Source organism: Mustela erminea, chromosome 13 (genome assembly GCF_009829155.1).
Source record: "Mustela erminea isolate mMusErm1 chromosome 13, mMusErm1.Pri, whole genome shotgun sequence".
In the NCBI taxonomy this organism is placed as follows: Eukaryota; Metazoa; Chordata; class Mammalia; order Carnivora; family Mustelidae; genus Mustela; species Mustela erminea.
This window is the reverse complement of record NC_045626.1, coordinates 62904930-62917973: the sequence shown is the minus strand read 5'-3', so window position 1 is coordinate 62917973 and position 13044 is coordinate 62904930. Positions and strand designations below refer to the sequence as shown.

General features: G+C 41.6%; 1 protein-coding gene across 2 annotated transcripts in view; it reads right to left on the bottom strand.

Annotated features, from left to right (window-relative positions):
- CLTCL1 (clathrin heavy chain like 1) overlaps positions 1-13044 on the bottom strand; it is a 96610-nt gene that overhangs the window by 50896 nt on the left and 32670 nt on the right. For both annotated transcript variants that reach the window (XM_032310440.1, XM_032310441.1), the window contains exons 4-9: positions 8026-8187; positions 5474-5587; positions 2443-2616; positions 1536-1733; positions 421-621; positions 172-324 (exon numbers count right to left, since the gene is read on the bottom strand). In XM_032310440.1, the coding sequence (XP_032166331.1) occupies positions 172-324; positions 421-621; positions 1536-1733; positions 2443-2616; positions 5474-5587; positions 8026-8187 (1002 nt within the window). The remainder of the gene's footprint in view (positions 1-171; positions 325-420; positions 622-1535; positions 1734-2442; positions 2617-5473; positions 5588-8025; positions 8188-13044) is intronic.

Here is a 13044-nt window from a genome sequence, read left to right as displayed (position 1 = left end):
AAAACAAAAAACTGAAGAGAATAAAATAGGATCATTATCACTGAGTGACAGATGCTAGCAGCAACACCGACAACTCACACCAGAGCACTGCCATAGAAGGAAGGGTATTTCGTAAACCTAAGAATCAGCAATCACCCACCACAAATTAAGTATCTGTGAAATGCTAATTACCTTTTTGGCATAGAGGACAATTTTTTGGAATTGGCCTGTTTCTGCGAAACACTGGATAACTTTGCTCGGCACATTCGCCCGAAGATACACACTCAGAGCAAGTGTAGGGTCAGCAGTTTTGACCAAATCTCCAAGTTCTTCTGAACACTCCAGCTGTGTTGTGCCAAAGAGACAGGGCAAGATTAGGACCAGAGGAACCTGTGATTTCATTTTCAAATGGTACTGAGGGTTGCGATTTCGTGTTTGTACCTTATCTTCTTTCAGCCACTTTTCTAAGAGTTGCTTGCGTCCCTGCTGAAGCACTGGACGGCAAAGTTCTAAGGATTCAAGTTTATTGAGTTGACCCTGATCAAGCAGGATTCCAAAGTACTGGAGCAAAGGAGAGGCCTGTCCAGGCTGGGCAGGAATACTCTGGAACTTTCGAACAGTGTCACTGGTTCGTAGGACTCCCTGACGACAAATGGATATGTACATTGTTACGTTATAATCACAAGTTGTCCCTTTACTTAACTGGCCTGTATTTAAAAAAAATCCAGGACACCTGGGTGGCTCAGGCCATTAAGTGTCTGCCTTCAGGTCAGATCATGATCTAGGATTGAGTCCCACATTGGGCTCCCTGCTCAGTGAGGAGCCTGCTTCTCCCTGTTTGCCGCTCCCCTTGCTTGTGCGCTCTTTCTCTCATTCTGACAAATAAATAAATAAAATCTTGGGGGAAAAAAAAAAAAAGCCCAGAAACACAATGGATGTCAGTCCCACAAGTGACTTCTAACAAGGGTGAGAATTAGGCTTCTAAATCACCCTTGCAGTAGCAAAGTACTACCACCATTACATTCTAATTCAAAATACTCAAAGTCCTGGGTGAAGATTAGAAATGGTTTGCTCATAAGCATCACTTGAAAGACAGAAAAATCCCTTTCAAGGAGAAGCAACTCAAAACCTTTTATCTGCTCAGATGCAGAACTAGGGCCAGGACAATTTATCCTAATGAAATAAATAAAAGAATATGCCCTAGGCAGTACTGTTACACTCTCGATGGGTAAAGAAAGTCAAGAGTAGAATGTGAGTAAATGTGAATAAAATGTGGTACAACCACTTGATGTATAATATAGCTCTGCATTTTCCATGCTAAGAACCTGAGTGTGAAATACATATGCACATAAATAAGAACTGAAAGAATTTTTAAAAAAAAATGTTGCAGCAGGAATATGCTTTTCATTTATTTGTCTCGTTGTTGTCAGGCCACTGTGCAAAATTTTAAAGCTAAAACAACTAAAAAAACAGTTAAAAAACTCCAACATCAGTAGTGAATGTTTTTATAATTTATTTTACTCTCAGGCTGGCACACAGCATTCGAGGGCCATTACCTTTGGTGCAGATGCTGCTACTTTGGCGGCTTCAGCATAGCTCCCCTGTGCAAAGAGAGTACTGAATTTTCTCACAAATAACTCCTCCGCCCCAGCCAGGTTGCTACGAATGGCCAAACGCAGACCAAGGTCTGGATTCTGAAGCACATTGGTTGCATAATTCACAATGTTATCTTCCTCGACACAAATGGACAGCACCTGTCAAGAACCAACAAGTGAAACTGGCCTAACCCAGGACATACACACACTGTCAACATCCCACTCGCACGCACTGCAGTATCAGCAAAGTTCTAAGGCTCAGGCTGGGTATGTCTAGAACGTTGGCTCCAATAGTGACAAGATGCACAGGAGCCAAATATCTAATGGCAGCAGAAAATACCATGGTAGAGCAACAGCATGGTCAAATGAGAAACACATCAAGTTGCATGGACATTTACTATTGATGCATCCAAGATGACTCTGCCAAAATGACCTATTTGGGTAGGTGGAAGTGACAGTTTTTCATCTCAATGTTCTTTTTTTTTTTTTTTAATAGCACAGATTTCCTTCTTTTAACTGTCTTTTTAACTTTAGTTGAGAAAGGTGATTTAGGTAGAATAGTACCTGCTTTTCAGCCCTCCCCAATTAACATGTGCCTGGCCTGAACATGTTAGTGGTATGTATCAGAACCACTGCTCCACTGGTAGAAGCTTTGTGCAGGGAGCTACTCTTCTCAGAATCAATCCTATGTTAAGAATGGTGCTATCTGAGAGGCAAAGCGATGGTAGGAAGGAAAAGGGAGACATGGGTGTAAGTTGAATAGCAGGAGCTAACTATATTTGATCACTTTCCTGAAGGAGAAGGAAAAGTTAAGCTGCAGTCCCCAGTGAATGGAAAAGATGCGAGATGAACTCTCAAAGTTCCATACCTGTCCCTTTTTGTTGACACCGATAATTCCAGAAGTAGCTTCATGTGGAGCAGTGACAAAGATAGTGTCAGCACTAATACGGTTCATGTAGATGCACACGCCAGACTCCAAGTCGTACAGATGAAGATAGCCATACTTTGTGATTAAGTAAATAACACCATGTTTAGCTCCAATCTACAGAAAGACAGTTGAACAACAAGTAGAAAAGTAAGGAGACGCCAAATAGGGCAAAAGGGTTCACAAATGATGAAAGAGGATCTTGAGTTCCTTAGCCCAATAGTTCATTTATCACTGGCAAGAGCAGTGTGCTACTGAGACGTGGATCCCAAGTTGATTCTAGTCATGCCCACTTGAGAACTAGTTTTAAAGCTAATATTTTCCCTGACTCCTCTCAAATAAAGGTCCAATAAGTCAGGCTATTCCATTTGTCTTTCAGATCTAACTATCCTCTCCCTAACTTTCTTACCAAATCCCTTCAGAAAAAGCTGTGAGTTCATAAAATAAGGAGAAAGTTCTGGATAAACTTAAAAAATTATAAAACCTACAGCACTTTATTTTTTAACAAGTTTATTTATTTACATCATCTCACCACCCCAAGTGAGGCTTGAACTCATGACCCCAAGATCAAGAGTCACATACTCCTCCAACTTAACCAGGCATCCCAAACCTATAGTAATTTTGAAAGTATGGTACAGAAAAACAGTACCAGAATAGGAAGAAACAAAAACAAACAAAACTTAACTGAGAACCCTGAAATAGAATCAAACATATATAAGAATTTAACATGAATGAGTAGTATTTCATGATAGTAGAAAACAGACTTTAACCAGTATACAATGCTGATATAACCAGCTGGCTATATGGGGATGGGAGATGAGTGTAAATAACTGGTTCTCTGGGCGCCTGGGTGGCTCAGTCATTAAGCGTCTGCTTTCGGCACAGATCATGATCTCCGGACCCTCCCTGCTCAGCAGGGAAACCTGCTTCTCCCTCTCTCTCTGCATACTGCTCCCCCTGCTGTGCTCACTCTCTGTCAAATAAATAAATAAAATCTTAAAAAAAAAAAAAAGAACTGGCTCTTCATCTTATTTTTTAGATCAAAATAAATTCCAGGTGGGTCAAAGATTTTTACATAAAAAGTAAATAAAACTAAGAAAGTAAAAGAAGCAAATATGGGTGAATATTTTCATCACTTTGGCGTGTAGAATTCTTTTCAAAACATGATACCCAAGCCACACAAAAATGCAAATATTCCACAAGCTGGAACACACTACAAATAAACTTTTGCCATGACTAGAGAGAAATATTTATTTGAAACACAAAAGGCACTTAATATCCGAAAACTACACAGAGTTCTTACAAGATAAAGACCCCAAGAGAAAAAGTGCCAAGATCAAGAAGAGACAATTAACAAGATGCGTACGAGTGGTAAACCCACCCCATCTTTTTTTTTTTTTTTTTAAGATTTTATTTATTTATTTGACAGACAGAGATCACAAGCAGGCAGAGAGGCAGGCAAAGAGAGAGAGGAGAAAGCAGGCTCTCCAAGGAGCAGAGAGCCCGATGCGGGGCTCGATCCCAGAACCCTGGGATCATGACCTGAGCCGAAGGCAGAGGCTTTAACCCACTGAGCCACCCAGGTGCCCCAAACCCACCCCATCTTGACAACAATCACAGGGAAGGCATGAACATCACTAGACATTGTCCAGCATGGTCGTGCACACATCCCTAACCCAGTAGTTTCATCTGTAGTTTATCCTTGGACTGAGCATTGGATTAACAATACTCCTAGAAGTGTTTACTGTAAACATAAATACCCAATGGGGGACTGTCTAAATGAGTTAGAGATATCCACAGAACACAGACATTAAAATATTATATATATTTAGTTGGTGTGGGATGGTCTATGACACAGAGAAGGTCATAAAGCTGAAGGCCAGTGCCAAGCCATTTTTCATAAGACTCTATTTGTAGGGACATGTCGGTGGCTCAGTCGGTTAAGAGTCTGCTTTTGGCTCAGATCATGGGTCTAGGGTCCAGGGATTGAGTCCTACATCAGGCTCCTGCTTAGAAGGGAGCCTATTTCTCCCTCTGCCAGCTGCTTCCCCTGCTTTTTCTCTCTCTCTCTAACAAACAAATAAAATCTTAAGAAAAAAAAAGACTCTATTTGTGTATCTTCACAAATGCATGCATATGAAAAAATTTCCAAAGGGGCAGTCACAGTTAGCAGTGGGGTAGGATTTAAGTTGCTATTTAATTCTATTGTTATGTTTATTGATATTGTTGGAAATTTATGGACAATATATGTTTCTCTAAAACAGACAAAAGGTCAAATTCTCTTTGTGGGGAAAAAATGTATTTGATTACATATCTATTTCCAGAAATCAAGCTTAAAAAATTAACATTTAAAAAAATTTAAAAAGAAATCATCACTAAGTATTGTCAAATATGTGAGAACAGAAAAAAAGCCAACAGCTAAACCATCCTACAATTATGGTACATGCCTAAAATAAATGTTTACTTCTCAAAATATTAACAAAGAATGTCATTCCAAATGCCTATGATGTACTGGGCAAAAAAATAAAAAGGGAGAGTAGATTGTATGATCTTACATATATAAACACGATCCAAATTTTGTTGAGAAAGTGTATCTAACTTTTTAAATATGACAAATAGTGAGATCTCTGATCATTCAACCAGTGGTAAACATCCAATTGGTTCAGCTATAAAGATTGTTTTCCTCTTTATATTTCTGTATTACAGAGAACATCTAATCTTTGTAATAAAAAGGAAAAGGCCTGGGACTTTGGTATGTGAGTTGGACAAAGTCCCTGTTTGCAGAAAAAGAGTGCTCCTTTCCAGAGAATGTTAACACAGCATGAACTAGAACATGGGCATTAAAGTTATCCTCTTCATGTTCTACTATATCTATTCAGGCATCTTCTGAAGCACAGGAACCTGCTACCTGCTGTTCCCCGCACCCCCAGATCCATATTTGTTCTAACTCATGTAGTGGGCAGCACATTCATACCTGCATAGCCACTGGGAAATCAGTCTGAGCCTCTGGAGGGAAAAACACATCCACAGCTTTCTTTACGAAAGGCTGGTTTCCTGCTGCAGGCTGTCCGACTTCAATTATGTGCAACTGGAGAAGAAATTTAAGTCAATTCAAGTAAACATATTGGTGGCAGACTGATGCTAACCAATGCCCACTGGTAAGCAGAGCCACAGCACACACTTTGTAGGGCTAATGATAAAACTTACAAAGAAAAAAGACAGTCTCTCGGTTGGAGTGCTCATGCTACTCACTAACCTGCTGCCCACCATCAAGGATACAGGAAAAAACAACACTGGAAACCTGAGCAATATTTAGTTCCAGCATGTTGGCTGAATTGCTTCTCCCCTCTCTGGGCTTTAGTGTAGAAGCTCATGAAACAAGGGGCTCTGCTGGACATGGCTCAGACTAAGACAAATCAGTTAGTAGACAAGATCTTATAAATGAATGCTAAACTCACAAGACAGTCGATTATACCAAAGGCCTGAGAGCTTCTCAAGGTTTTGCTTGGGGAGGGGGGGTTCATAAGAATCTTTGGAGAATCAGGAAGAATGAGAGTGTATAAGGGGCTCCATCCCTGCTTTTATCAGAAGAGCTTCAAGTTCCTCTCATCTAATGGAAAGGTACCAAAGCTAAATCAAGTCTGGAAAAAATCCCAAGTAAGGGTGGTCAAAGACACAAAGCGACAAGGGTTGGAGGGGGTGCCCAGCAGAAGAAACTGATGAGTGTAAACTTAGAGAATAGTGTGGATTTGGCCTGGCAGAGAGGAGGGGGAAACACCAAAGAGGCTTGAGGTAAGCAGCGAGACGGGCTAAAAGGGGAGGGCTGATGTAGCAAGTGAGATGGGGCCACTGCAAGTTAAGATGAAGGGAGACTAAACTCTTAGCATACAGGCACTTAAAAGAAATGGTAGCTTGGGAAAATTCTTTTTGAGGGGTGGGATGGGTCTGAGGACCTAATAAATGACTATTCTCTAACCCAAATATGGGTATCAAGGGCTTCATCTGCCATTGAAGTGAGACTTGCTAGAGGATGGACGGTGGTAACAGGAATAGAATGGAGCTCGAGGGCCGTGTTTCTTGCTTGGGAGTTGGGAAGGATGGGGACACTGTCAACAGAAGCAGGAGCATGAGTAAGAAAGCCAGGCTTCTTTGGGAGGTGGCAGGAGAAGGGCACAACTATCGGCAAGTGGTACTTTCCTGTAAGAAAGGAACAAGGAAGAAAAAAAAAAAAGAAAAGAAAAAAACAAGGAATTGGAGTCCAGACAAAACTCAGATCCATATGAGAAGACTACCGAGCCATTCCCGTAAGTGCAGCTGGGCTGGACTAGAAGGGGTGTGCGCAGGGGGCAAAGGCTGAGAGGTCTCTGAAGGGACCCACACCTGCCACTGCAGTAGGGAAAGTGAGATTCAACCACAAAATGAGGTGGCTCTTGGGATGGCTGCTATGGGGGGGTCCCCACCATGGAAGACTATTCCTACCCGCAGCTTTGTCCTGAGGGGAACTGCCTGCCTTACAACTGAGTCCAGGAGATAAATGGGCACACCTGTCTTACAGGGGGCTTGTTCTGGTGTGTTCTTCTTCACCGGGAGCTTGGCGGGACAAGTTCTGCCTTTGCAAGGGTGCCTGTGGCTGCCTAGCTCTGTCTGTGACAAGGTGGAAAGCCTCAGTATAAGACATTTTTGTCTGACTCCTCTATTTTTCTACTGGTTCTCAGCTAAGGACGGCATGATATATATTACACAGGAGACCAAAGTATCCAATAAAGAATATTTAAGATAATGAAGTTTGGGACCACATACTGATTTAGCAGTCTTCTTTGGAGAACATTTGAGGGCTAGTGACCAACTCAAAATAATGACTTCAGGAAGTATTTCTGACAAGAGAATACTGAGATAAGGACACTGTTTTAAGGCCACTCTCGAGGTGAGTGACGCCAACTATGGAACCACGCAACTATGGAACCGCAGGTCTATCCAACATCCTGAATTCTTACACCTCATATCTCTGCCCACAGCAACCCCAGTGAACAGATGCCAGCCATGTGCTTGAGCCTAATAAAACTCAACCTGCTCCCAGAGCATGGCCTCCACTCTGCAGCTCCCACCACCTGGCCAGAAGCACACAGGACCCACGCTTTACGTTAGGATACTGTGCATTGGTTCTTTCACAGCTGTTGCCTCCATGAGCCTGCTGTGTGAGAACAGAAACCACATGTGCATAGCCCACGCTCAAGAGACTTTATCAAAGAGGACCTTTTTTTAGGGCAAAGGGACCGATTAATTGGTAGAGCTGACGTCACATTACTGACTTTACAAAGACTGGCTGTGAAACCATCAATGCGTACAACAGGGAGTTGCTCTAAATACTCTAAGAACTTTCATATCCATGAAGCACCTGCAGGCTGTTCCCCACTCCCAACTACAAACTGTTTTTGACACGTTGGCTAAACGTTTACACTTGGACAGAGACTCCCAACACTCACTCAGGACACTTTTCTGAGGGTGAAGACAAAGTGGAGAGCTTACCTTGCCCCCTGCGGGACTACGTACAGCAAAGCAGAAAAGGGTGGCAGGCTTGGCATTCCCCTCACTCTTGAACTCTGCAAAAGCAGCAGCATGGCCTTCTATGGGTTGTGAAACCTTCCTATCCACAGAGTAGAGCTGCATTGCCCCAACGACACGGTTTTGCTAAGACAAGACATTTTGCAATGAAAGGGAGAGAAAAGAGAGGATATAAATTGTTAAAACAAATGTTCCTAAAATGAAAGTCTCATATGTTTCTCTAATAAAAATCAAGCCTATTAGATATTAAAGACATGATACAACTCTACATTTGATGTGGAAAGATGGTCACAAACACCAGGGAGAAAATAAGACTACAAAACAGTAAGATAGTGGTCCCAATTTGTTAAACGTAAAATGTGTGTATATACGTAGGTACGCATTTATACATGTTTGTGGATGTGTGTAAGTGTACATTCAATGTTTGTACATGTAAATCTATATATACGTACATTCTATGCATACTCATAAATACTCATATAAAGTAAGTCTTGGGAAGAAAAACTAAAATGTTTGAAGAGTAGTTTAATCAGAGGAGGAGATTATGGATAATTTTGAAATTGGGTTTTCTGAAATTTATAAATAGCAAAAAACTATATTTAGTAAACTCCAATAAGGCTAATATCTTTTTAAAAAATTAATTAGGCTAATATCTTTTATAAAACTTTAGAACTTCTATTTTTCTAGAAAAGAATTTCTATATATTTATATCCAATGTTAAATGCTCAAGAAGCAAAGTAAAGAGATGTAAGTAAATGAGACATGACAGCATCACAGCTCAAGCCCCTAGAATCCAACATTCGAATAGCTATCACAGTCGAATGAGCCCCTCTGCAATCTGTGCGTAAATTCAGATCCCCAGTGTATCTGCCACCTACCCTCACTCCATAAAAAGGCAAAAAAGGCTTCAACATTTTCTTTTTAAAGAACCTTTCCTTTGTACTTTTCTACTGAAGACATTTATGCTGAAGTACTATGCAAAGTACCAATTCATGCTACAACATGATGAACCTTGAAAACAGGCAAAGTGAAAGAAGCCATTCACAAAGACCCCATATGAAACATCCAAAATAGGGAAATCCAGAGAGACAGAGCAGACGAATGGTTGCCAAGGGCTGGAAGGAGGGAAGAACAGGGGAGCAACTGGTAAACTAGTGTGTGTGCTCTAGCAGAAGAATGAGCAAAAGAATTCTTAAGTAACAGTAAGGACAGGACAAGACTCACCCTCCCAGGTGAGGATGGGAAAATTGGAGACAATATGGAGACAGTATTTTTGAGGCCCAATGCTAGAAAAGTCTAAAGCCAAGAAGAGGTGGAGCAGAGAGAACACCTGAGATCAAGACTGAGACCTGGACTCCTGCACTGGCTGTCTTCATGGACCCACCCAGAGGCTACACGTGTGACCCTGAGCCAGTGACCTGCTTGTGAGCCTTAAGTCTCCTGGCTAGTAAAGACCACCTTGCAGGGGTGTTGCGTGTGCTTCGGGAAAGTGCATATTGAGGACTGCAGCTGACAAAGACTCAATGCAAAAATGCTTCCTTTTGCACCAGGCACCATGCAAGGAGCTAAGGATAAGGAAAGTGAATGTAACACAGACTCTTCCCTTAAGAACACATGATAAGGGTTTTCTGGCATGGAAGCAAGCAACAGCAACACAGGATGCTAACTGCTATGGCCCCCCAGGATAGAGTGAGATGCTATAACTCTGCTCACTCAGTCCTGGTGGGTCAGGAAAGGCTTCCTTTGGTGACAAGTAAGCTGGAGTAAGAGGTCACAAGATGGAAAGCAAAAGCTGTTTCTAACAAAGGGGAAACGTTTGCAAATGCTTAGACAGGAGGTTGCAAACTGCAGCCTGAAGGCCAAAATCTCCCTCCACATTCTCCTCCTGCCTCCTTTTTGTTGAGATGACATTCACTAAATAACCTATAACTACCCATTTTAAAGGATTCAATTCGGTGGCATTTAGAACATTCACAATGTTGTGTCTCTATCACCTCTGTGTAGTTCCAAAACATTTTCATCATCTAAAAAAATCCCTGTGCCTATTAAAAGTCCTCATCTCCCTGCTCCCCAACCCCTGGAAACCACCAATTTTTGTCTCTACAGATTCACCTAAAGATTTCATATAAATGGAATCAAAATACGTGCCCTATTGTGTCTGACTTGTTTCACTCAGTGAGTTTTTCTAGGTTTATCTATGTTGTAGCCTGTATCAGTACTTTATTCCTTTTTAGGGCTAAGTGATACTCCATTTTACGTATAAATCACATTTTGTTTATCCATTCATCCAGTGGTAAATATTTGGGTTGTCTTCATCTTTTAGCTATTATAAATAATGCTGCTATGAATATTTGTGCACAAGTTTTTGTATGGGAGTGTTTTCCTCATTTTTCTTGGATAGCTACCTAGGAGTGGAATTGCTAGGTCAAATAGGAACTTTATGTTAAATTTTTTGAGGAATCATCAATCTGTTTTCCACTGGAGCTGAACCATTTAACATTCCCACTACTGACATACGAGGATTCCAGTAACTCTGCATCCTTGCCAAAAAATTACAGCTTAATTTAAAATTGAGCTCGATTTACAGCTCAATTAAAAAATTAGGGGTGCCTGGGTGATTCAGTGGGTTAAAGCCTCTGCCTTCGGCTCAGGTCATGATCCCAGGGTCCTAGGATCAAGCCCTGCATCCGGCTCTCTGCTCAGCGGGGAGCCTGCTTCCCTTCCTCTTTCTGCCTACTTGTGATCTCTGTCAAATAAATAAATAAAATCTTTTTAAAATTTTTTTAAAAATTACAAGCATCCTAATGGGTGGTACCTCATTGTGGTTTTGATTTGCAATTCCCCAGTTACTAAGGATGTTGAACACCTTTTAATGTGCTTGTTGACTATTTGTATATCTCTGGACAAATGTCTGTTCAAGATTTTTGGCCCATTTTCTAACTGAGACATCTTTGTGTTGTTGAGTTATAAGTGTTCTCTAAATATTCTAGATACTAGACTCTTCTCAGATAAATGATGTACAAACACTTCCATTCTTTAGGCTGTCTTTTCACTTTCTTGACCATGTCTTTTGATTCACAAATGTTTTTAATTTTGATGAAGTCCAATTTACCTATTTTTTCTTTTGTTGCTCATGCTTTGGGTTTTATGTCTAAAACTCCATAGCCAAATACAAAGTCATGAATTTTCTTCATGTCATCAGTTTTGCCTCTTATATTTAGGTATTTGATCCATTTTGAATTAATTTTTTTTTAAGATTTTATTTATTTATTTGACAGACAGAGATCACAAGTAGGCAGAGAGGCAGGCAGAGAGAGAGAGAGAGAGGGAAGCAGGCTTCCTGCGGAGCAGGGAGCCCGATGCGGGGCTCTATCCCAGGACCCTGAGATCATGACCTGAGCCGAAGGCAGCAGCCCAAACCACTGAGCCACCCAGGCGCCCCTGAATTAATTTTTAAAGATTTATTTATTTTGAGAAAGAGAGAGTGAGTGTCAACTGGAGGAGGGGCAGAGGGGGAGAGAAAGAGAGAATCTTAAGCAGGATCCAGGCCCAGCTCAACCTCACAACTCTGAGATAATGACCTAAGCCGAAATCAAGAGTTGGACGCTCAACCAACTGAGCTACCCAAGAGCCCTGAGTTAATTTTTATAGATGGTACAAGGTAGGAATCCACTCCACTATTCTGCATTTGAATACCGTGGTGTGCCAGCACTACCTGTTGAAGAGAATAGTCTTTTCCCATTGATTGGTCTTACACCATTGTCAAAAATCAACTGGCCAAGATCAGCTGCGTGGTGCAGCTGGTTAAGTGTTTGACTCTTGGTTTTAGCTCAGGTCGTGATCTCAGGGTCCTGGAACTGAGCCCCACATTGGTGTGGAGTCTGCTTTAGGTTCTCGCTCTCTGTCCCTCTCCCTCATGCTGTCTCTCTCTCTCTCTCTAAATAAATGAGATTTAAAAAAAAATCAATTGGCCACAGATGTATGCTTTATTCCTGAACTTTCAGTTCTATTCCATTGGTTTACATGTCTATCCTTATGCCCATGGGTTTTTGTTGTTGCTAAATACTTGTGTGATAGTATGATAAAAATAAGAAATGCATATCCAGTCTTTGTTCCTTGTTCCTGGCACAGAACTCCTAAAACCCTTGCAATTTCCTAAGTGATATGAGTGAGAGGTGCATCTTCATGACACAAAAACTTATGGGGGGGCCTTAGACAGCTTCTGGTTTGGAACTTTAAGTCCCACCACATCCTGACCTCTAGGGAAGGGAACGGGGACTGGAGGCAGAGTTAATCACCAATGACCAATGAAAATATATATAGGAAAAAAAAAAGAAAATATATATATAGAAACCCCTGAATTACAGAATTCAGAGAGCTCCTAGCGCCAAGGTGCTGGGAGGGTGGAAGGCCTGTACAGGGCATGGAAGCTCCATGCATACCCCCTTCCTCCATGCCTTGCCTTATGCATCTCTTCCATTTGGTTGTTCCTAAGTTGTATCCTTTTTAATGAACCAGTAACAGTAAGTAAAGTGCCTTCCTGGGTTATAGGAGCCATTCCAGCAAATTATCAAACCAGAGAAGGAGGTCATGGGAACCCCTAATTTATAGCTTGTTGGTCAGAGCTGCTAGGAGCCTGGGACTTGAGACTGGCATCAGGTCATTATCATGAAGGCATGGGGGCAGTCTCGTGGGATTGAACCCTTAACTTGTGAGGTCTACACTAATTCTTGGACATCCAGTTAGTGTCCACAGAGAATCAGAGAACTGTTTGGTATAGAAAAGCCAACAGCTGGGCGCCTGGGTGGCTCAGTGGGTTAAGCCGCTGCCTTCGGCTCAGGTCATGATCTCAGGGTCCTGGGATCGAGTCCCGCATCGGGCTCTCTGCTCAGCAGGGAGCCTGCTTCCTCCTCTCTCTCTCTGCCTACTTGTGATCTCTCTCTGTCAAATAAATAAATAAAATCTTAAAAAAAAAAAAAAAAA